The 25,428-nt window shown below is 39.5% G+C and overlaps 1 protein-coding gene across 1 annotated transcript in view; it reads right to left on the reverse strand.

Annotated features, from left to right (window-relative positions):
* The window catches only part of USH2A (usherin), a 405,495-nt gene that overhangs the window by 42,598 nt on the left and 337,469 nt on the right, over positions 1-25,428 (reverse strand). Inside the window, exons 59-60 of the mRNA XM_076334572.1 lie at positions 24,949-25,111; positions 16,897-17,251 (exon numbers count right to left, since the gene is read on the reverse strand). Coding sequence (XP_076190687.1) covers positions 16,897-17,251; positions 24,949-25,111 — 518 coding nt within the window. The remainder of the gene's footprint in view (positions 1-16,896; positions 17,252-24,948; positions 25,112-25,428) is intronic.

The raw sequence follows: 25,428 nt of genomic DNA on the forward strand, positions 1-25,428 counted from the left end.
TAGGAAAGGCAAGCACACAAACGCTGGCTGGGGTCTGCATCTCTACAGTTACAACTAGTGCACTCATACAGCTGAACTCCAGGAATATGTTTAAAAGAAGTACCACACGTACTGCTGCTCCTGCTGAGCAGCGACTTTCCATCCGCTATTTGTTAACATTTAGGAGTGGTGTTCGTCTCACGGATTTGTTCTATGTTGTCTGTAGGCATGGCACGAGAAAGAAAAACCACTGCTGCTGTAAAACAGCAGCTAAAGCCTAAGGGCTCAAACCTGCAAATGGTGGGGGGTATATCCCTTAATATGGAGCATTAGGGGGTTAATGTTATATTTTTCCTAATGCCATAAACTGTATTTTCTATTTGATATATTGGCTGATGGCCAGAATGAAGTTACATGCTTTTGTCAGAACAAACAAAATCTGGACTGCCACATCAGTGCAGTCCGTGTCTTCTTAGTCTCAAATCCCTTTTTTTCTAGCAATGTCCAGAGTGGCATGTGTTTTGCAGAAGGGCTTCTGTAATTTTAAACCAATGTAATGAAACCGTGGATGTTTTTGTTATCCATAAAAATGGGTAATTTATGTACCTGAACTTCTCAAATGAAGGTATCTTGTGGCAATCAGTTTTGCTTTGTTGTAGAAAGAACATGCCCTTGTCATTATCAAATATTTTGGCTTTTGGTTTCATTTGAAGTTTTGTTTTTCAAGCATTCACATTGCTCCTCTATGACATTTGTGACTACATATATCTGTGCCATAAGCCACCGCCTTCATCTCCTTTCAAATTACATCATATATGATATTGGGAAAAAAGGTGGCTCTGAACACTGTAAAACTTCTCCCATCTGATCTTAAAATGACCTGGGAACAGTATCTGAAGATTTTTATTTTCTGTAAAATTTGACAGTTTGGTTATGTTTTTGGTATATGGAAAACAGACAGGGGAAACCCCTTATATTTCCCCTATAAAAGCAATTATTTTCAATTTTTGCCTTTGCACAGCTCAACAGCCATAATGGGGAAAAGGAAATCTAAAGAGAAAAAAAACTTTGAAGAAAATCTTTAAGAGGACTTGTACAAGGACAGTCTGAATCTTAACATAGATTGCAGGTGAACTCCCGCATCAGTTTCCTTGAAAATGCCACTGAATGTCAGTTGTGCTCCGTAAAATTAAGACTTTGCAGTTATATATGACTTTTCATCGTAGGACCTCACATCATGTTACAAACATTAATTAATTAAGTCTCAGGATATCCCCCTGTGTTACTGTGTGCAGCTTCAGGAAACTATCATTACTGTTTTAGATCCCATTTTACACAGGTACAATAGATGTGTCATATTATTGTTAAATGCAAGCTTACTTTATTCCCTTTTCTCAATCATTGAGTCCTTGTCTCTCACCCAACACATGCAAAAAAGAGCAGTTCTAACTGCTGCTAAGTAGAGGAAGATAACACAGCCTCAAGGCAATTCACAGCTTTAAATCCCTGCTTTCTGCCAAGACAATGGAAAATAAAAGCAACATTTTAAAGGAGACTAAAAGGTTTTTACTTCCTACTGTTTTATTCTTTTTTCTCTGCCTTGTACTGAACAGTCCTAGCTTTTCATTCAAGCTTTGCCTGCTATGTATGTAGTCACTTCTAAGAGATATTAAAAGGTAAGCATAAACAATTTACTTGGAGCTACACTATCAAGTCCAAAGTTTAGTCTGAATATGTGGCTGAGCTTAAAATGTCACCTTTAAAATGAACTGGGTATTTTAAAAAATGATGGGCCAAAAAGTATACAAACCCCTCTCTCTTGAAAGGCTTTCCTTCAGCAGGTTTTTCATTGCTTTCCTTCCCTTAATGCTTCACACTTCCTACATGAAAATACCTGCTCTCCAAATAGGGACAGACTGAAAGTAAATGAAAGCGTGCAGGTAGCAGTTTGGGAAAGGTGCGGTCCAATTACACCAATCCGTGCCAGGAAAAAGAGATTCGCTCCGCACCTTTTTGTGCAGAGCAGTCGCTCTCGGCAGAAGGCCAGAAGCACACCGCTTATGCAGGTAGGGATGCCCCCTCTCCCTTCTGTAGCTGCAGGAAAGTTCAGCCTATCTTCTGAATATTAGCAGGGAATATTGTCTAGTCGTATATTTAGGTGTACATTTTGGGGACATATTCCTCAGCAGAGCACAGCTTCCCATCCAAATAGTGACAGGTTCAGCAGACATCTGACTCCTTCCTTCCAGTACTTGCGGGATGTTCCCCCAAGTTTGGAGTAGGGGATTGCTACGGGGGATGCCTGCCCCTACTGGTCATATAAGCTAGTGGAAAGCCTCAACAAGTAGCCTGAGAAGGCTCCCGTGTCACACGGTGGAAAGAACAGGAAAATCCTGTTTTCCCATTGCAGCTACTATGGACTGCACTGTTGATGAAAATAATGAGGTCTAATAAAGATTACGTTATATATTGTTGTGCCCCTTAGCAGTTATGTCTTGCCATATGAAGGCTCAGAATCAATTACACACCAAGAAAAGAGTTCAAAAGGAGACAGGAAGAAAGAGTGGTTATAGATTTTGGTGGAGTAACTGGGAGAGAAGCTGCTTGCAGGTTTAATGTCTTGAAACCAAGTGATGCCAATGGATAGATACAGCTACAGTCCCCTCTAGCTTAAGCTTCCTCAGGCACAAAGTTGGGAAGAAACTCACCTTGACACAGCATATGAAACAGTGTCTGCCCATTCCCTTTTTTTTATGCTGTCAGACCAACACTAAATTCATATACATACACAGAAAAGTAGACACACAAACCTGCTACAGTGTGAACAGGAAAAGCAGCTAGCTAGCATCACTTTTAAATGTTAATGCACAAATAAAACAGAATCTTTAATATGTCTTTTCATATGGTTACACATTCATTAGTCCTTTATAGTGTGGCTTGGGCTTCTCAGTGCAAAGCTCCTGCCAAAAGAGCAGAAACTCTGAGCTGCTTGTGATTTGCACTAGCAAGATGCGGTAGCTAGGGAAGAGATGAAAGATGTAAATACTGAAATATTACTTGAAAACTGAAGCATAAAAAGTTTAGTTCAGATTCTGTCTTTTCCTTGGATATTTAAGTTACTTAGGGCATTAAAGTAGATCACCAAGCCAACAGGTACATAGTTAAGCTTCGTACAAAACAAATCATGCTGGTTTCAGAACTGAAAATATCTTTACAGCACATTATTGATTTCAGCATGTTAACTTGTAAATCCACTAGTTTCACTGTCTTATCTATTGATTAGCTGCATGTATGCATTTTATAAATGAACAATCCAAAAAGAAATTACTACAATTTAGTCATTTTGGGCAAGACTTGTAAATGTATTCAAGTGCTCAAAGATGAAGGTAGACACTATGAGAAACAGTCATAGCTCCCACATTCAGACACAAAACTTGTGCAGCTAGTGTCCTCAGTTACTCTCTATACTCTGTGCAGAGGAAGGGAGGTTCCTCCAAAGGGAAAGTCAGATGTTTATATTTAACTTCTGTTTTGAATAGCCCTTCAGAGGAGCCTCACTCTCTCTCAAGGCAGATTAAACAAACTAGCCTACATTAGCCATCTAAAGTAAGGTTTTAGAATTCAGAGCTGTGACTTTTGCTTAAATTCACTTAAGACTCAAAGAGCCAAGAAGCCAGTGACGATATTTTCAATCAGCACACAGCAACAGACCATACAGGTGAACTCTTACTTTTTTCTTAAGGTGAAACAGAAAACTATTGATAGCTTCAGAAGTTAAACTGCAGCTGTTTCAAAGCACTTCAAAATCAACAGAAGCTTCCTTTTGCCTTTTCAAGGATCCTGGATCAGGGTCTTCATGAACAAAACTAAATGGTGTATGTAGATGGCATTCAACCAGAACAGGGATTGGGTTTAGTTAATCCATAATATTGAAGCAAACATCCCTGACTCCTGATTTCCATGCGTAGGTCAACATGTTGGCAGTGATCTTCAGTCTGAGACGATGTTACTCAGGTCAGTGCGGTTTAAAATTTCTATTAACACCCTCAAACCAAGTATCATTACAGGGGTTTGTTAACAAAGCAATTGAAAGTGTTGTGATGCTTCTATGCAGGACCAGAAAGATGAAAAAATGCAGTATGCTAAAGAGCTGTTGCAATTTTTTGTCTCAGAAACGTCCTATTTTAAAAGCCACATGTTCTCAGCTCTATTTGTCCTCAACGGGGGGCACTGTATTTGACATCAAAGTAACTGGAGCTCAAACTATTGTGTTACCTGGTGGAAAAGGGGATGTTTTTCTTCTCATTTGCTCTCAGGGTCTCTTTTCAGTCATTTTAGGCCAGGACTTTCCAGTAACATTAAGCACAGCACTTAAATATGTCACTGTCTTAAGCTACAACTATAGCATAAATCTCATGATCTATTGGTACACCACTGGTCTAGCGTTTCTAGCATAGACTAGCATTAGAGAAAATCTAAATTATCATCTGTCTTGAACCCCTGAAGAGAAAACAATAAAAAATAATTTTATGATGCCATAATGACAAGAATAATACTTCACTTCATCTGGGAAAAGATGTCTTCCAGACTTGTCATTAATTCTTTTTTAAAGCCTGTTGAAATATAAGAGCTCTGCAAAGTTTCATTCATTTTGTTTGTGCAGAGTAAAGTTTTCTTTATAGCAAAAATACAGAAAATTTATCCCTGCAAGGAGTCTACTTCCCTCAGTCTCTTGCTATATTAAATCTGCATTTGCAATTCTGATTATGTGGGACAACTGTAAACTTGGTGCCTTTTTTTAAGCCACTAGAGTAGCATCTCCACACTGCATGGAGGATTTGGCTCAGGCTAGGAACTCTGCTCTGGATGGGAAAAAAGAACTGGTGCATTCAAACCTGCAGCAAACGGACTTTGAAAAGTATTTGGAGCAAAATTCAGAAGCAAAATGAGTAATGATTTGTGGTATGCCCCAGTAGGTTAAATAGATACTGGGACCTACGGTCATCTTCCTGTTGTGAATATATGACTCCTCAGAGCCATTCTGGCACACAGACAACACACACTCCAGGTGTCTCACTCAGATGGACCATACCCCAGCAGTAACATCCGTATCTAAGTTAGGGTGGTGTGGGCACAGAAGCGTTTAGAAGACACACGTGCTACATAAAGAAGGAAGGTGGAGCAGCCGTGGATTAGTTTAAAAAAGGCATCCTACAGCTACAGAGTCAAAGAGCTTAGGGGAGGCTACTGTGCTGCACGTCCAGCTGCTGCTCTTGCACCAGTCATAGGTTGCCTTAAGTGGACATGTAAGTGTTTGTTTGTCTCCTAAGGCTTTGCCGGCGTAACTACACAGCCTCCAGCAATATAAGACCTTTAAAGGACATTACCTGACTGAAGCAGAGTCCTGCCTGTTGTAAGGACTGCAGGACCCACAGAATATTTGGAAGTAGAAACAAGTTCCTAACAAAAATCTGAAAAAGACAGAAGTTATTTTCTACTAGACCCTCAGGATGGGAATTAATTCCTGCTCCCTATATCACTATCACAGTCTCTAAATGTGCTCTTAGGAAGGAAGGCTTGTGAAGGGAAAGGAAGGGAGGAAGAAACAGTTTCCGCAGTTTTGGTGGAGGGAGTAAAGCAGCCTGCAGTTGCCAGAGGTATAACAGATGATGTTTGATGCCCTAAAGGCTGTAACACGGCACCTGCTAATAAGGTGAAAAAAAAAAAAATCTGAATCTGGTAGCAACTTTGGCAGGGGTTCTTCCAGCAAGCCCTCCTCTTCATGGGTAGAAACCTTCTCTCCATGCTCATAGTTTTTCTTGGCACTCATAAAGCAGTTCAATGAGCATATCCTTTCCAAATCTTCCAGCCTGTCAGATGCTGGTGGAGGGACATCTGTACCAATCTCTTTCTTTAAAGACTGAAGAGATTTTATTTGATGAATGCTAAAGAAACAGACTTAAAAATACAATAATTTTTTTACAGTCAAACAATAAAATCCATCCATTATGGGTGCATGTGAGCAGAGTACAATACATTTAGATGTTCCAGATCCCATTTGCCATGCATTTCTGTAATTTTAGTCAGATAAAAAGTTCAAGGTGCTGAGGGAAATACTCGTACTTTGTGATGGGATAAACTCATAAATTGGTCTTTGTGTCCTCCTGATACAGACTACATGTATATACAAGCATTGTACATAGGAAACTTTCAGACTACCATCCTCACAAGAGTCTACTACTTTCTGCTTTTGGTTTCTTTGCAAACAAACCAACCAACCAACGAACCAACCATTAATTACTTATGTTTTGGTGCTTTCACTTGTGATTGTACTGGTACTGAGAAGCAGGAAGGACAGATACAAAGACTGTTTTGAACTTTATTGAATCTGATTAACCGTCTGGTTTGGGCTCAATTTAAATTTGTCATGAGTAAAAGTCCCCTGTCATCTTTTCCCTGTTCCACACACAAATGAGATCTTCACACAATTCAGAAACTGTGCTAGGTTTGAAGACAAATGCAAGAGCTGCCTGTAAGCTCATTCACCAACTAGCCAACCCCGTCAGCTAACTTGCAATCTCCCTTCTTCCATTCATCTGTTCGACATCGCTCAGTTGTGTTTTCAACATTGTCAAAACACATTTCAACCAGCATGAAGATCTAGCAGGAACTGGGTGCCCTTGCGAGGGTGTGGAAGTTTCTGTCTTCAAAGGTGCAAGGGCAGGGGAAGCAGCAGCTCCACCTGCTCAGTAGACCCAGAGTGATGCGGTCCAAGGGAGGGAGGGAGGGATGGCAGCGGTGGGGCGCAGGACCCCTTGGTTTCCAGCAGCCAATTCTACAAAACCGGTGCAGACCGCTCCGAGTGCACCTCCCCTGAACCACTGATGTGCGCCCAGTCAGCCAGATCCCAAGCTGGTAATATGGCTGTGCTACGTTATTTTACCAAAAGGTCTGGCATATATGAACTATTAAAATCTGCACATGGTTAAAAGTAGAAGTGGTCAAACTCAATATTCCAAATAGCATTTATTATAAACTTATGTGGCTTTTCCTCTTTGTATGGCCATCTCAGAGTTTTTTCTTTACAAACTGAAGAGTTGGATGAGCGTTTTTGAAATGAAATCTCATTGGCTAATTATTCACTTTATTTATTTACAATTTAATTTCCACATTGTATGATGAATCACCAGAATCTGTCAGTAATGCATCTGCTGACTGGATAACTACTTTAATTTTGTTTTTAATAACAAATAAGTTACAGTTATTTTTAATAAACAAATTTTTAGGATTGCTAACTGTTAGTAAAATTCACAGAGCTTTTGAGCTTTGAAACTATTTTAATACTCTGCAATTCTCCAAACAGTCTGAAAAACAACAGAAAGTCCCATTATGATCCAAAAGAATAAAAACAATGCTTCAGTTTGAAAAGAGAGTCACATTTTGGATTCCTTTTTCATACCCGGTTAACTTTATATACAGTTACAGTATAATGTGATAGTAAATTTATACCCCTCCATTGTCACCCGTTCAAAATGCATCGGAATATTCAGTAATTTTTTTCTGTTTTTAAATCTCCATCAGAGCCTGTGTGAGAACTGGAATAAATAAGCCGCCACGTTTTCCCATACTGGAAAAGTTCCAGAAGGGAAAGGGCTCTTGACATTACAGAGCTAAAGGAGTTTTCAAGACACTTTCTATTTCCATACTCGTTCTTTTGTATGCTAGGTTGCCTGCCATTATGTTTATGTAATTCTGACAGTGTTCTTAATGACACACTAACAGATTGTAAAACACGCTGCTGGCATTTACTTGTTTTTTATATTTTTAAAACAATGTCCTTCATGTAACAGTAGTTAAGCGCGGCAGAAGGACATCATTAGAGCCATGGTTAAACTGTAATTTACACCATTAGGAAGGCAGGAGCAATTTTTATTGCCTGGCAATTTTCTTGCTGAAATATTTGGACCATATGGCTCAATTTGTGTAATAACCTTAATTTCAGCACCCTTCAGGTCTGCCTCCATCTCCTACGGAATGGTAAAATGCGGTTTAGCAGAAAAGGCAACTGTCTATACTTAGAGAGTTGAGATTAATAACATGTCACGTCCTGTTTTTGGTGAAGGAATTCGAACAGCAGCCAGATGGTATCTCTACAAATAACTGTCAGGGGTCTTGATCTAATCAATACAATGTATTAATACATCTCCCTTAGCTGCTTCTCGAGGGGCTAGTGTGCAACATCTGGAAAGATTGGGGGGACCGCCAAGTAGAAAGCTGATCCTTTTCAGAATCAAACTGAGCCCAATTAATTTTTCATGTATACTTGATAACTGTTTCATAATGAGCTATGCGTCTTGACGGAGTTAGGGTTGGCGGCATGAGCGGCTTGTGCTTCCTATCCCCATTCAGTCCACTTACAGAAACCAACCCATTAATCAAACTATCTGGCATAAAACTGAAATCTCAGCTCAGCAAGAGATCAATAACCATCCTTAAAAAAAAAAAAAAGCAACAACAAAGACCCCACCACAGAACAAGGCTTTAGTGGGCAAAAGCATCCAGGCATGACATTAGTAATTACTTTAACAAAAACCAAAACTCAGAACCATACTCACCTGACAGGCACCTATAACATAGAATTTAATATTAGCTTCCTGTCAAAAAGTAACATTTAAGTCCATTAAAAATACACTGCCATTCTGCTTTCTAGATACAGAGGCCATCTGGCCCCTATTCACCATAATTGCTATTATAGTCTCAAAAATAATATTTATATAGTGCTGCAAATGAACAGACAGACACCCATTCCCACTCCCAAAGAGCTTTCTGTCGACAAACTCATGTTTTTGCACTGTGAAACAATAAGGGTCTCACCCCCTAAAAAAAGAGTGTGGCAAGATTATACATGCATTCCAGTGCTTTTTGTAAAGTCTGAAAGGAGGAGAGAGAGAGGTCACTTGGCAGGCAGAAAATGGGAAACTGCAACAAGCATAGGGGAGATGAGCTTGAATGAGGCTGTGAAGCTGAGTGATGGGAATGGATTCAAAAGGGAGCAGTAAAGAGAAAGGACAGGAGGTCAGCTGAGAATACTAAACTTATCTTGCGTAGGACACCCAACGGCTGTTTGATGAGAATGACTTTGGTGACTGTAGACCTGGATTAGATTCAAATGGAGTCCCCAGCGGTACAAGGCTCTATATTATATTACCAATTCCCATGAGTCATATGGCTTGCTCTTGCTTTTTTTAAAAAGAGGCCCTGTTTATTAAAACTACACACTGCTTGTTAAAATTCCCTATGAAATATAAGCATATGACATAACACTTCTCAGCCAATTTGAATACAAGACCTTATCTGTGGAGGGGTGTGGGGCAGGGGGATGGGATGGGGGGGTGGGGAATGGCCTTTCTAATTATCAGCTGAAGAATTCCTGTATCTGGAGCTGTTGGGCATGACCCTGGGGATTTTAGGAAGCTGCCCTATGACTTTACCAACAAAGGGAGTTATCTTGGAGTTGCCTGATATATCCACTTAAGAATGTTGGTTAAATGTGAATTAAAATCTAGTCAAATCCAATTAAGCATTTTTAAACAGATATCTAATTCGAAAAACAGCTGTACACATTACCCAACAAATTTCTGCCGCCCCTCCTCCATTTTTATTCACTACTTATATATCAAAAAGCATCTGTAGCTTACCAAAACCTTGTTATTAAAGCAGATTTAGTGCAGTCACACACAATATGGTGCAAAGAGAAGTGTCCCTCATATTATATCTTCCTATCAAACTATACTTAATAAGGTGAAGGTTTGTGGGGGTTTCTGCTTTATTTTGTTTTTACAAACTAGAAACCACCCTGTCAATGGTGTTTTTCCACACTGCCTGATTAGCTTAATCTTATGCTCACAACTGAAATGCAAGACTTACAAAAAAACATCATAGAGAAAAGCATAAATATAAAGCATATATAAAAACATATATAGAGAAACAGCATATGGAGCATTTATACAATCTCATTTTAGGCATCTACCTTCAGCCTTTGTCATGTGGTCACCTATTCTCTTATGAATGCAGGTGCACAAACTGAAAAGGTTACCACTACCAGACTGCTGCCCACCACCATCTTTCTGTCAGAGGGTACCATCTTTTAAATCTGTCAACCTGAAAAATCCCTTTGGGTGGGTTAGGAAAGACCAGCTGATTAATTAGCTTAAAATCATCCATCTTCTTTTGACTGACACATGCCAGTAGTGGCACACAAGTGCACTAGAGGAAAGCAGCTTCGTGTGGACAGTTGCAGCCCAAGGACAGTAAATGTCCATGCCTTAGATGTTCCGGAGGTTTCATGGCCTATAGAGGATATTAATGCTCCTAAGTAGGTTAGATGCCTGAAGTCAGACACTGTAAATATCCCTCAAAAGACCTAGTTCTACGTGTGTTTCACTCATCAAAAAAAGACCTATGGAATGTGTGAAAACTGGATCTTGCACAAGGAGAACTCCAAGGATAAAATACACCAGATATTTCCAAATAGGTAACTAATTTATTTGTAGAAAAAATTACCTATTGATCCAGGCACTCTGGTCTAGTTCAATCTAGAGTGCGTGATTAGGCATGGTCAGACATAACCCAATCAGTGTTTTTACTTCTGGTCTAAAAATTTGTCGAAGGGCAAAGTTGTGTTAACTTCATGTTGCATATTGAATTAGGGAGAAAATATTCAAGAAAAAATGTAATGAAATAAACTCTTTTGCTGTAACCTTCACTAATTCAAATCACCATTTGCCTGACAACATATTAAGACCTCACAGACACCAGATAAACCTTTCCCTGCTACCCCGCATCCTAACTCGCAAGGATTCTTTCAGGTCTTGGCAGAGTTCCAGGAGGGTCTAAAGCTGTCTTTCTGCAGCTGCCGAAAGCATCCAGGAGACACTGAAGTGGCCTTGGTTACAGCAAGGTTGGTATAAATAAAAGAACTGAAGCCTCTCTCTTTCTCTCTCACCATTCTCATACAGTTCTATTGCCACAGTACTTCAAAATCATCAAAGTTGTGCAACAATCCATTTCATCCTTTCTGCTCTAATTAGGCAATTCTACATGTCTGTCTTGATAGGTGGGGCTTACTGAAGCACTTAATCAGTTTCTGGAGGGGCATCGTAGTGCCAATCCAAATGCTTATTTAAACAGAGCTGTAGTGCCAAATCCAGCATATTCTGCAGCAGCATGGAAACAACAGAATCTGTGAGACACAGATTGCCTCACACAATTTTTTTTTTTTTTAGCAGCCTTCAATGTGAAGGAGCAGTTGTCCTGCATTCATCCTGTGTAAGCTTCACAGGTCTAGAGATTAAAACACGGGAAACATTTTCTATTATTGGGCTTTCCTGGCAAATAAAACACTTACAGCAATTCCAGTACAAGCCCTTCCTGAAACTGTGCTAACGAGGCTTTGAATCTTAAAAACTGCATTTAAATCAAATGATTCATTTGCAAACCCATCACATACAGCACACACATAGTAGGTGTGGGTCATTTCATTGGAATTAGAAAGCAAATGTCTCTATACATGAGAGGTCACCAGTTGTTGTAAGTTAAAATCTTTTCACTGTTAGGCATAATTAAAATACTCTAACAGTGGTTTCAGTAATTTAAACATTGCAGTATTGTTGTAATATTTTTCTAGGCTTCAAGAGTTCACAATTGTTTGGTCCAATCAAATCTGGGAACACTGGAGAAGTTATCGCCCATCAAGGTAATTACTTTCAAGTTGAAATAATTACTCCATCAATGTTAATGGTCTTTCAACTTCAATAAAGCACTCACCTGCCGATAATCACAGCTAACCTCTTGCTCTCATGCAATTCCCTCTCTATTTAGCAGGTTATATTACAGCCGTTAGAGTGGTCACTTGTCCTGAACAGCTGCTGAATTTCACTTTGATCGGCTGTGAACCATAAAAAAATTAGTCATCTGTGTATGATTTCCCTCTAACCCATAAGCCCTTGCAGAGCTAAGGATATGATCTTTTGGCTGTATTAAGGCACTGCTGAGCAGCCATCTTGTTTCTGGTTGTGGCTACTTTCCACTCGCTAACAGCAGCACAGTAGCCTAATTAACTTTTGCCCTCCACTGCCGTTTACAGCTTTCATTCTTTGCTAAGTAGCACGTCTTCTGAATTTATGGCATATGAAGGGATTCCTCCATTTACTCTCATCTTGTTTTCTTAGAGTGCAGTCCATTTCCCAGGCGTCTGAAACAGGCATGTATAAAAAAGTTTCACCGGTCCCTCTTTGGCATATTTTTTCTTATTCTTGTGGCTATGATCTTCATTCCTTCTTCTATAAGGAAGTTGTCATGTACAGTCCTGCATACTGCACTACTGAATAATATTATGTACGAGGAAGTTAATAACTACGTGATATCTCATCTCTAATGCTGCCAAATGTTCACCGGTCTATATGAGGAAACAGAAATGAAGGATCACATACGGATATATTAAGTATTTCTGAATGTGATGAATAGAAAGGAACTAACTCTGGATGCAAGATTCCAGGTATCTGTAAAATCCTGCATAGGAGACGTGTGTATGGCAGTACTGGCCACTTAAGAGTATTTCTGATATAATATATTTTATATGGGGTTTTTCAGCAAGTAGACTTTATTTATTATTTTTACTCTGGTTATGTATTCAATATACAAATTACTGTCTGGTTATAACAACATAATCATGCAAGCCAAAGCCTCATCCTCCTACCAAAATCTCTATTATTATTGCTACTCTGCAATATGTCTACAGATTTCCCTACCACAGATGAAGCATCTGCCAAGAGGAGCTTGGCCAGTGTAGTTATATACCGTCTCCCCAAATAATGTAAGGTAAGCCAACGTATGTTCTCAACTGTTAGCGTAGCTGCATCCAAATCACAGGCTTTGCTGGTGCAGTGATATCAGCTGAGAGACGTGTTAATTTTTTACACCCCAAGCTGACATAGCTATGCCAGAAAAGCCTTGTAGGTTAAATTTGGCCTGAGCGCCTCATACTGCAAAACACATTGTGAGTAGGCCTGTGCTTCTAGGTAGGCACAGGTGTAGGATTTCCCAGGAATAAGGCCTATAATGCTTACACCTATCTCTTGCATCCTGTAACCAGCACGTTGTACTTTTAGTTACACTCTGCTGAGGCAGATTTGACACACCGAGGCCTTGATTCTACCTAATAATAATGGGGGTCACTGCCCATAGCAGGCAGAGTTTTTCTTTATAACCCTCATCTCTGGATGCTTTTCCTTCTCCAAGCACATTCTAACAGCTACATATTCTTACATTTTTTACTCAACTTTTTGGCTTTGAATTCTCCTGCTCATGCTAAACAACCAAATACTTCATATAATTGTCATGGGAGAAACAGCATTACACACCCATAAAACATCTACCAAGGAAAAGTCCAAACTTACCCACAGTTTTACCTCACAGCAACATTTGGAATACAACAGTTAAAGAGCTGTGACGCTTTGATGCCATTTGGCAGGTACTGGCTTTATAATGAAATCAGCTGTGGGTCCTATGTTCACAAGCTTAAGCCCTAAGTTCACAAGAGTGAGAAGCTTGCTTTGACAATCTAGACACTTTATGCAGATTTCTGTAAATGAGAACTTACTGTCAATCCATTCCTCTATAAACACATCTGTCTCATGTTAATGCTGTCAATAAGACACTAAATACCATTCTTGCTTTAGAGGGTTAAAACGAACTGGGAAGACGTTGCGGGAGACACTTGTACTGCTGTAACCAGCCTTGACTTGACTTTGCTCTGCAAATAAACCAGAATGTCAGTTTAACTTGCTGTCACCTAACATCTGTCACTACACTCCTGGCCAAACAAGCTAGGGAAATGGGTGACACTGCTCTTTAACTGCAAAGCATCAAAACGGTTCACATGTACTTCACTTGCTTCTAATGGTGCAGGGAGATCCTCCTTTCGTTTGGGTGGCAGCAGCTTTTGCTCTCAGAACCGAGTTCTCATTTTTATCTCCATACGCAGCGTAAAATTTCAAGAGGTCAGTGATAACCTTGAGGTACCGGACAGCCATACCTTTGACACATTAATTCAAATACAGATTAATGCACTTTAACTGGGGAATTAATAGCTGCATTTTGGGAAGGCGGAATGGCTAAGTCTGTCAAATGGTTTGAAAATCCAGAAGATGCTTCTCATTTGGCTCTGGAAATGGATGGAAACGAAGCTGTCAAATTAGAACAGTCTGCAGGGATATTAGTGAGAGCTTAATTTGTATCCTGCAGTGTCATAAGGATTGTATTTCTACTTTAGGTTTTGGTCAAGCTTTATGTCCTGTGGCAGGCAACCAGGGTGCAACCGACAAGAGCAAGGGTGGTATCGGCTACCGTGATTCTAGCACTGCTTTTTTTCTGGAATAATCTAATGGGATAAGAATGGAGTATAACAGATTAAATAAAGGACCGAACTCATTTCTCGCTTAATACTTTAAGTCTTGCTTGTAACATGGAAGCTTGTGTGAGAGAATGACTAATGGCGTATCCCACGAGGGAGCTCCAATAGAGATGCTTTAGGAGATTAAATGATTTAGCCTAGTACCCCTGAAAGCTATATTTTAAAGGGGCAGGAGTTTAATCATTGGAATGCTAGTTCCTTCAATAAAATTACATTTTAATTAAAGTGTCTCATTCACAAAGCTACAGTTAAGGGTATATCAGCAATTTCGTGATAAAATTCTATTTTTAAGGGGTTATAACTTTGAAAGTTGGTGTCCAGGTTTTTGCCTGCTGGGATAATTGACCTGACCTCCTGAAGATATCTTTGATAACAGGACTCTGTGCACTTTACGTCAATAACTTTGATTCAAAGCTTTAGCTGTTCTGCTATATTCAGAACAGGTAGGATTCAGATCTCAGCTCCTCAGTATAAATCAGCAACAACTCTACTGAGTTAACGTAGTTGCAACAGCTTAAAGTGAGTGCAACTGATAGAAGAGCCGTGCAGAAAGATTTCTCCCCAAAGGGCAGTGTAATATTTAAAAATAAAAAAGGGTAGCAAAAATAATAATCGATAAATGTTCACGACAAAGGACAGTAGAAAAAACATGCAAGTCAGCTTCGCTGCAACACTAGTAGAACAACTATACAAATGCTGCCAGAATGTCATTTTGATTCAGGATAGTGTTTGGGGAAAATAAAGGATTTTGGAGCCAGGAAAATACTAATTCAGTAAATAATAGCTTGTTAATTTAAAAGGCTTTTAACTGATGCTGTTAAAGAAACACACTGTGGCAACATTATTTAAAAGGCCGTTTTGGTAGGTTTTATTACCCACAATACAACCATCTTGGACATTTTCTGTTGTTGTTGGCATGCTTAGAAGACATTGCAATGCATGACCGGCCAGGTCAATTCCGATGCTCAGCAACACATTGCATGCTGCTGAAGCAGAGTATTAGGAGAAGCCCTGCCATTTCGCTGGTTTTGAAATGTTAGGTGTCCCATCACAAATATGATTGTGATCATTTTTTTTAAAACAAGTGAAGGGAGCTAAGTACCAAAATCCTACTGAAGTTCAATAACTTTAAAATCCCAATCTACTTTTTAAAACCTAACATACTGTACAATGAGAGTGCAACGATTTCAGAAGCCAAAGTATATATTCCTATCATTCAGTTCAGGACCTGTTTTCTTTTTCAGAAAAAGATGTATTACAAACTTAATCCGTTTAGGCTTCCAGGAAGCTAGACACAAAACTGCTTTGGAACCACATGATCACAAGAGTATGTAAGATTAGTGAGCCAGAAACTTCTCCCACCTTGTCATGTTGAGATTTGTCTAAGGGAGTTACTTAAGGGTTACTATTGGGTATTCCAGAGAAGCTCTTTAGGATCCTACTTGAATGTCAAACAGAGACTTTATAATTGGGGTAATTAAGAATTTAGGGGATTTCTGGTGTTACTTAATACCAACTTGGCCTATGAATATCATTTAGGGAAAATTCTAGGTTTATGAAATTGAGGTGGCGCTGCTGAGGAAACCCAACTTTATTACAACCTCCTTAAACATTTTCTAAAACTTATTTTCAAGAGGCAGCCAAGTACAGCAGCTATCCTAATATACAGCAGTTCAGTTCAACTATCTATAAGCTGTCTTTCTATAGAAAGACTAGAATGTAATATATAGGTGGGAGGAGCCATGGTAACTGCACAAACTATAACCACTTCTGTCACTGATTTACATAACATGTTAGTCGGTTCACAAAACAACCTGCCCTTTCCTGAGTCTAACTCTCTACATACTGAATAGAAACGTAAAATTTACAGACATCCATGTTTGGAAAGTCCCTTGAAGGGAAAGACATGTTAGCAGTGCAAAGTAACGTTCTAATATAAGTACATGTAACGAAAGTAAAAGTAGATCTGCTTTTATTACTGACGAATTATGAGGGGAACATGCAAATGCATATATGAACTATGTCGTTACTAATGAATTCATTCACTTTGTGATTCCAACTGAATTACAAAACTAGAATTATATGCAAGGAGGACTGATTTGGTTGTTCTTTGTGCAGATCCTGTGAAACTATTTCAACAGTCAGACAAAAAGCTCAGGATAGTATTTTCAGAGCGAGGCTGACAAAGTTAGATGCATGTGCTTAATTCCTCCAGACATGATCCATCTATGCTTTCAAGTAACCTCCTTGCCTCTACCAGGAATTAGATATTAATGTGAAATGTTTCAGTCTGCACTGGGCCAAACACAAAATTTAAACCAACAAAACTACTGGCAATTGGAAACCCCACTTTTCCAATCAGTGTTAAATGAGATTTTAAAATACCACAGAGATCAAAGCAGAGTAAAAACAACTTAAAACTGGTTTTGTGGCCCAGTTCTTACCATTACGGTTAGTGCTGTAACAGCTGGGATGCTAAATGTTGGATCGCTGCGTTTTTCTTGATAGACTACTCGATACAAAGATATAACACCATTGGGAGAGACAGGCTGGGTCCAATTCAACTGCACTGAGTATGCACTTGTTGCTTGTGCCCAAGGGGCTCCCATGCCCCATGGGGAAGCCTCCAGAGTTTGGGTTGAAGCCCACGGGCTGTCCACTGACCCCACGGCATTTTGAGCTCTGACACGATATTCGTAGAGAGTGAAAGGCTGTAGAGCATCGGATGCGTCAATAAATTCCAAAGCTCCTTCAGCCCAGATGAACAAAAGCAGCTCTTCTTGACTGCCCACAGGACGTCTGTAATTAAATCAAAGGCAATATGTTTAAAATTGAAAATAACTTTAACAGCTCCACGGTAGTAGATCCTGAAGTTCTAAGTTCAACCTGTGCCTCAGAAAAGTACAGAACTTATTTCTATACATTACACCCACACAAGGAACTGCCTATCTATCTTTGCATCTTAAAAGCATTTCCCTGAAATTGTGTTAGGTGCTGAGTAGTGAAGAAGAGATTTTTTGAGGCAATCATTTAATTATTCTCCTTTATCTAGAAGAATACTATAAAACATGTCAAACAAGTGTGCTGTCACAGTCCGTAGTAGCAGAGTAGCAATACAACAGCATACTGTCCTTTTGGGATAGAACACATCAGATATGAGACTTTCAGAATTTAGAATGTAACATTTTAAATCCATATGTAGTTGCTAAGTAATGACTTGTATTGAAGCATGGGTGCAAGTTTCCAACGTTTCTGAAAATCAAACTATTTATGGAGTTACTCACCTCAGGATCCCTCATTTATGGAAAACTTATGGCCAATTTACTTGAGCAAAATGTTACCTAGTGAACAAGGGATAAATATTCTATCGTGCCCTCAAAACCAGCGCCATGCACTTTTAAATTCTGGTTTGCTCACAATAAATATCTCATTCGTTCTTGCAAATGGAATAAGTAATCCCTTGTGCATAAACTTAGCAGAATTTGCAGCTCCACCACAAAAACTCATTAAAATATCACAAGTAGTGCTTTCTGTAATAAACTACGTATTTTTTCCAATGCTGTCTTCGTTTAAAAATGCAAACTTAAGATATATGAAGACAATTCACTGTATTTGGCACAATGGGTTTTTATTTTTGTACATATGTGTATATATCTGTATGTACACACACACACATATATATACACATATATACACATATATAGCATTCCTACTACAGATCTGCTTGTGTTGGACCTGGTGATATTCTGAGTATCAGAGAAGATAGCAGATGATCCTCAGCCCCTTTCTAATGTGGTCCCTTCTAGTATATAATTTACAACAGTTGTAATAAGGCAAGCACTCATCTTCAAGACAGAGTTATCAAATCAATTCTTTCACTTGGCATAAAAATGTTTGTGTGAAATTAAGTTGGTTACATTTAAACACTGTGATAAAACTCAATGATAGTTGTGCTGTACTACACATGAATTCAAGTATTTCCCCTACTCTTCTGTATCGTGTGTAAATTGTCCACTTTTGTTTGGTGTTGTAGTGATGTTATTTTGATTTTGGTGTGGGGAATTCTTTTTTGTTGATGTGAGTGAAGTTTGTGAAGATTGTGTGATGAATGTGGATTTTAATGATAATTCTTAAATATGTGATTCACAGAGGCGAGGGGTGGGATATATTGGGTTTGCGTGGCAAGGTTTTGGTTGCGGGGGTCTACAGGGGTGGCTTCTGTGAGAAGCTGCTAGAAGCTTCCCCCATGTCCGATAGAGCCCATACCAGCCGGCTCTGAGACAGACCCACCACTGGCCAAGGCCGAGCCCATCAGTGACGGTGGTAGCGCCTCTGTGATAATGTATTTAAGAAACAGGGGGGGGGAAACCTGCACAATTGCAGCCGTAGAGAGGAGTGAGAATATGTGAGAGAAACAACTCTGCAGACACCAAGGTCAGGGAAGAAGGAGGGGGAGGAGGTGCTCCAGGTGCCAGAGCAGACATTCCCCTGCAGCCTGTGGTGAAGACCATGGTGAGGCAGGCTGTCTCCCTGTTGCCCATGGAGGTCAACGGTGGAGCAGATATCCACCTGCAGCCCATGGAGGACCCCACGCCAGAGCAGGTGGATGCCCGAAGGAGGCTGTGACCCCATGGGAAGCCTGTGCTGGAGCAGGCTCCTGGCAGGACCTGCGGACCCGTGGAGAAAGGAGCCCACGCTGGAGCAGGTTTGCTGGCAGGACTCGTGACCCCGTGGGGGACTCACGCTGGAGCAGTCTGTTCCTGAAGGACTGCACCCTGTGGAAGGGACCCACGCTGGAGCAGTTCATGGAGAACCGCAGCCCGTGGGAGGGACTCACATTGGAGAAGTTCGTAGAGAACTGTCTCCCATGGGAGGGACCCCACGCTGGAGCAGGGGAAGAGTGTGAGGAGTCCTCCCCCTGAGGAGGAAGGAGCGGCAGAGACAATGTGTGATGAACTGACCGCAACCCCCATTCCCCATCCCCCTGTGCTGCTGCGGGGGGAGGACGTAGAGAATTCGGGAGTAAAGTTGAGCCCAGGAAGAAGGGAGGGGTGGGGGGAAGGTGTTTTAAGATTTAGTTTTTATTTCTCATTATCCTGCTTTGATTTGATTGGTAATAAATTAAACTAACTTCCCCAAGTCGAGTCTGTTTTGCCCATGACGGTAATTGGTGAGTGATCTCTCCCTGTCCTTATCTCGACCCACGAGCCTTTCGTTATATTTTCTCTCCAGCTGAGAAGGGGAGTGATAGAGCGGCTTTGGTGGGCACCTGGCGTCCATCCAGGGTCCACCCACCACATCTTCACAGGAACCTTGGCCTTTGCAGAACATAAAAGCACCTTCACCCTCCATGCCAACAGCAAAAAACAAATTACATTATCTGCCACTTTTATTGCAAGTAGGGCAAATTTGCAGAAGTAAAATTGGTTTGTCTGACTACTGGGTGTCATCATCACTACACACACACAGAAGCTGAAGAACATTTCTTTGGCAAGAGAAAATCTGTATTTCATAGAATTCTGTCGGATTTTATTTTGTTAGATCAACTCCAGGAATTACTTTAAAAATACAAAATGCAACAATTTTTTAAAACTGATAATCTTAGCTGCTTGTAATAATATATACCCAGGTATTTACATGCAAATATGAAGAATATAATGAATAGATGTGTGTACACAGCTGTTTATTTGACCTTTGTGTATATGCTTACATAAGGCATGCATGAATACATTATTTTCTTATGTGAAGCTAAAGAATTTTTGCTAAACTCTGAGATAAGCAAGCTATGTGAACACTGTTTAGTTTAAAAGGGTTAAAGCGTGATTTTAAAAAAAAGAAGAGTTTTGAGGTACAATGTCTCTACAATGTCATTACAAGAAGGACATTGAGGTGTTGGAGCGTGTCCAGAGAAGGGCAACGAGGCTGGTGAGGGGTCTGGAGAACAAGTCTGATGAGGAGCGGCTGAGGGAACTGGGGTTGTTTAGCCTGGAGAAGAGGAGGCTGAGGGGAGACCTCATCGCTCTCTACAACTACCTGAAAGGAGGTTGTAGCGAGGTGGGTGTCGGTCTCTTCTCCCAAGTAACAAGTGATAGGACGGGAGGAAACTGCCTCAAGTTGCGCCAGGGGAGGTTTAGATTGGACGTGAGGAAAAATTTCTTCACTGAAAGGGTTGTCAAGCATTGGAACAGGCTGCCCAGGGAAGTGGTTGAGTCCCCATCCCTGGAGGTATTTAATAGACGTGTAGATGTGGTGCTTAGGGCCATGGTTTAGTGGTGGACTTGGCAGTGCTAGGTTAACGGTTGGACTTCATGATCTTAAAGGTCTTTACCCACCCAAACAATTCTGTGATTCTATAGTGTAGTGAAATAGGCAAGTTATAAGATGTGTTGATACTGAGAATTGGTTGGCAGAACTGGGTGAAGAATGGCAGGTAGAACAGGCAGGAAAGATTCCCTAGCAATTCTCTCTCTTGCAACAAAATGTCTGGAAGAGTCAGGGTACAAAATTTCCCATTGACCCCAAAATTCCATCAGCTATTTTTAATACACTTCCCCATGCTCTATTGTAATGACAAATTAAGCCTTATGCAGAACATTCCCTTAGATGCTGTTCACTGACTTAATGCAAATGACATTAATTCTGAAAGGTGAATCACTGCTATGCCTTTCTCCTGCACCTAAAAATATACCTTTTCCCTGTGTACTCAAAAACATGCCTAAAAAAATCTCTGTAGATAAGTGAAAAGAGAGCATATTTTAGTGCAATAAAGTCACATTTAATATGTCTTGTCTGACCGAGCAGTATGGCACTTAAATGAATACACAATTTTATGTTTTATAGATTTTCAAAACTCTGTGATAAACAGTTTTTTCAAACTGAAAGATCAAATATGCCACCAACTGTAAGCTCATCCACAAGCGAAGCTGTACAATGTAGTCTGGTTTAGTATTTAGATCTTATTACTGCTGAATATTTAATGAATGAAACTTATGGTTAGGTAAATGGTTCCATCTGTAGTGCTAAAAACCAGAATATCTTCATGTATGAATAAACTTTGAGCAGAAGTGGTTGAACAGTCTGTAATCATTTCAATCGTCTTAAGATTTAAGATTCAACTGCTCATTTAACTGGAAGTGTTTCTTATGTACAATGAGCTGCAAAGGAGAATAACATTTCCAAGAGCTGGAAGCTGTGTCTTAATCTGCATAGTCTGATTTGCTGCCTACATTCATTTTAAAGATTCTCAGATAGAGTTATTTTTATAAGGGCAAATTCTCCCTGCCCCACTGCCAATCTGAGCCAGATGACATAAAGGGGAGAATATAATCTTCTTTGTGACAGATAACTATAGAGCTGTATGCAGAAGACTGCAGCAACACTAACCGCACCACTCACCCCTCAGCTTTCTTATGTGGAAGGAGACTCAGTGAATCCCTGAGGTCTTGCAGATCAACCCAGAATTATTCTTCATGTGTTTACCTTTCACCATGCAACAAAAGTACATGTTTTAGCATTGCCTGCTGTTTTCCTTACCAGTGGTAGTGAGTTATTTCTAGGAACAGTGAGAAGGCCTGGGGTAAAATTCAAATGATTGGGGAATCACACTGTCAAATGTGGGGGAATAATGCAACATCAACAATGCTTCCCTTGACAGTTTCACATCCAATTAAACAAAGCAGCCTCACTCACCATTTGGATTCAACAAATCTATACTAATGTAGTTGGTATATTTTTCTTTTCTTTTTTGGGTTTTTTTTACAAATTTTGATGTCAAAAAGTGAACAAAAGGAATTTGCGATTATTGCATGTAATATGCTAGTTTAGATTAGGTATTATATTAATTACAGGTATAAATAAAACCCTTCAGGAGTTCTTATACTCAATGACATATCCACCCATAAGGATTCTTATATTAAACCATCTACTAATATATGTGCCTTGGAAGCTGTCTTTGGTGTAGCTCATGGTTAAGGGTATAAAGGTAAGCATTGAATTAATCAGTCTAGAAGCCTCTACACTGCAAGTCACAACAGTCAACAGCCACTGAGACACGTTCTCTGTCTTAAATTGCCTGTTGATTTTTCTGCTCCGTTTTCACCATCAGGATTGCTCAGCTAATGAGAGCTACGTTACAATCTCACATATGTATACTAAATAATACAATCTTACTGAACATGACATAGACACTTTGACAGAAATTCAGACACTCCCTTGAGCAAGATATGAACAAAAATACTTATAATTTTACAGGCAATATTTCTTTAAAAGTCATCTCATGTGCATCCTACACAGTGCATGCTGGTGGTCAACAGAGAGCAGTTCCATTAGCTGATGTGACCTATATCTTATTAAAATACAGCAAGAAATACATCACCTATTTCCATAATATTATTTTTCCAGACTAGCAATTTCTCTGGTTGTCACAGGGATGTTATGTAATGATGAATGGGAAGAGAAGTAGATTGGGTGATTGTCTCATGAACCAGATCTTTTCTCATTCACAATCTCTTCTAAGTTGTGGTCCTTGCTAGAAAAGTTTAAAAGCCTCAGATCTGTGTTTAAAACTGCTACACGAATCAAAAATAAAATGTCACCATCTCTTTTATCATAAACTAACATTTTCATTTTTTTGTTTCTAACAAAATGGCTGCAAACTTGCAAGTGCTTTTATGATTCTAGAGGAAAGCACGAGTCCTGCCATTTTAATGCAAAGATCTGCACACACGCTAGCTCCCCAAGCATTCCCGGTTTTGAGTTAAATGAATTTATTTTGGTGGTGATGCAGTAAGGAAGAGGCACATGATGAAGAAGAAATTACATGCCATAACCTCCCATAGAAATACTGCAGTCTTGCTGCTATAACAATGTAAGGCTATGTGTGGCTACAAAATGAAAAAGAACTATGTACTTACATCCCATTTCTGATTTTTTTGCAGCTATCTGAGAAAGATTTGATATTGTTGTTGTCTAAGCACATTTAAACTTCAGCTGAAATAACTGCCAAGTGATTCATGCCTATGTAGGTGAATATAACGATTGTATCTGGAGCCCCAGTGCGCCATTTTCATTTCACTTTAAATAAAAAACAAAATGTATCTATGTCAGTCAGTGCCCTTCTGCTGTACTCAGAGGTATCAAACAGGCTACAATTATGATTGTGAAGTGATTGTGTCACATTGGAGGAAGGTTTATTGCTTTTGAGTCTGCTAGGCAGTAACACATTCTGTTTCATATTACTCTTTATATCATTGTTTGGCTGTGACTAGAATAATCAAATGCCATCAAATGCTGTCAAATTCAATTTACAGTATTTTTCACTGAAGCAGGCTTTCTGCATTATATTTCCTGTTTTCCCTTTCTATGGCTGCCATGGAATAGCAACAGTAATCATCAGCTTTATTTACAAAACCAACAGAGTGAAGACACGTCTTGGGCTGTAACATACACTTTATTCCTCTTCATACAGGGGAGGGACCTGGTTTTTTTGATCAGACAATTAAAAAAAAGCAAACAAAAGGATATTTCAAGAAAGCAGGAATTTTTAGAGACCACTAATGTGTTTAAGGCAAAAGTGAATTTATATTAATTATCACTGCTGATTCCAAAAGGTAATTCGATTCCCTGTCTTCTCAGTCACAGCTCTAATATAATAAAAAGTCCCAAACTCTTTGTGGGAGGCTAGGTTCAGCCCAGCATGTGTTTGCCACACATATTTAGAGTTGGGAAAACCAGGAAATTCAGAGTTTGAATTCCTTTCCAATACATGGCTTGAGTTTTATATTCTCTGACTTTCTGAAGCTATTCAAGAAGGTCCCTTCAGTGAGCTTTTAAAAAAGGGTCAATGGGCATAGCAGACGTCAGTGCTCTGCTACTTTGATACTTCCCTAAACACAGCTATCTATATAGAAAAATCCTCACACAGAGCTTATGAAGCTCCTCATAGGGAGTGAGGATGTGTCAGTCAACCACCCAGACAGGGCAGCTGACTAGAAAGACCAAGGAACATAAATAGATGCACTGTAATCACACTCCAGATTACTTACTTACAAACAGGAACATAATTTATCTTGGAAAATTGATCTGTGTTAGGAACCTAGATACCTTTTATTGCTTTTAAAAATCTGAGAAATGGTGAATTACTCCTGTTTCCATTCCAAAATTCTCAACTGTCTATCAGAGAGGACTGAAGAATGTACCTAGTGGTCTGGGTAAACACAGTGAGAGTATCTATCTTACAATTTTTGTCTGTCCCTTTGAATTTTTAAAAATATATTTTTCACCTGCTTTTTGTCATTTGTAGATCAGGAAGATGATTCTTGTCTCAGCTCTTATTCTCAACTTGTCCATCCATAGATCAGCATCTTACCTTAGCATTTGACAGGTAATATATATTTTACCATATACTTCTACACTTTTCTTCACCTCTTAGTATATCAAGGAATAAAGAAATGAACAGTTCAATAAGACTAAGAATCTGAGGTGATAAAAGCATTTACCTGTGAATAAAGTAGTTAGTAATGATGCCATTTGGTTTCTTAGGTGGTGCCCATTTCACTTCTATGAGTGCAGTTCCCATTGCTTTAATGATAGGTGGGCTCAATTCTCTAGGAGGTGCTTCAGCAGTTCTTGAATATGTTTGACCACCCACTCCACACCCACCTACAAAACCAGAAGTTTCGTTAGTGATGAGAGCTTCTTCCTCAACAAAAACTGCGGTAAAAGCAAATGAATGTCAAGTAAAGAAGCTCCTGATGAAATGGTGCCTTATTCATTATTAAATACTCATTTAAATAACCACAACTCCACTGATGAATTACTCCCAGTTTTCACCAGTGCAGGTGAGGAGAGAATTGTTTCCAAAGTGCCATTTTAGAAAGACTTATTTCAATAGGATTTTGAAAATTTCCATTAAAGTCAAGGAATTTTGTAATATTTGGGCTCTTCTCTCCTGTCTTTACGATTACCACTTCCCTTTG

This window comes from Aptenodytes patagonicus, chromosome 3 (assembly GCF_965638725.1).
Source record: "Aptenodytes patagonicus chromosome 3, bAptPat1.pri.cur, whole genome shotgun sequence".
Taxonomy (NCBI): Eukaryota; Metazoa; Chordata; class Aves; order Sphenisciformes; family Spheniscidae; genus Aptenodytes; species Aptenodytes patagonicus.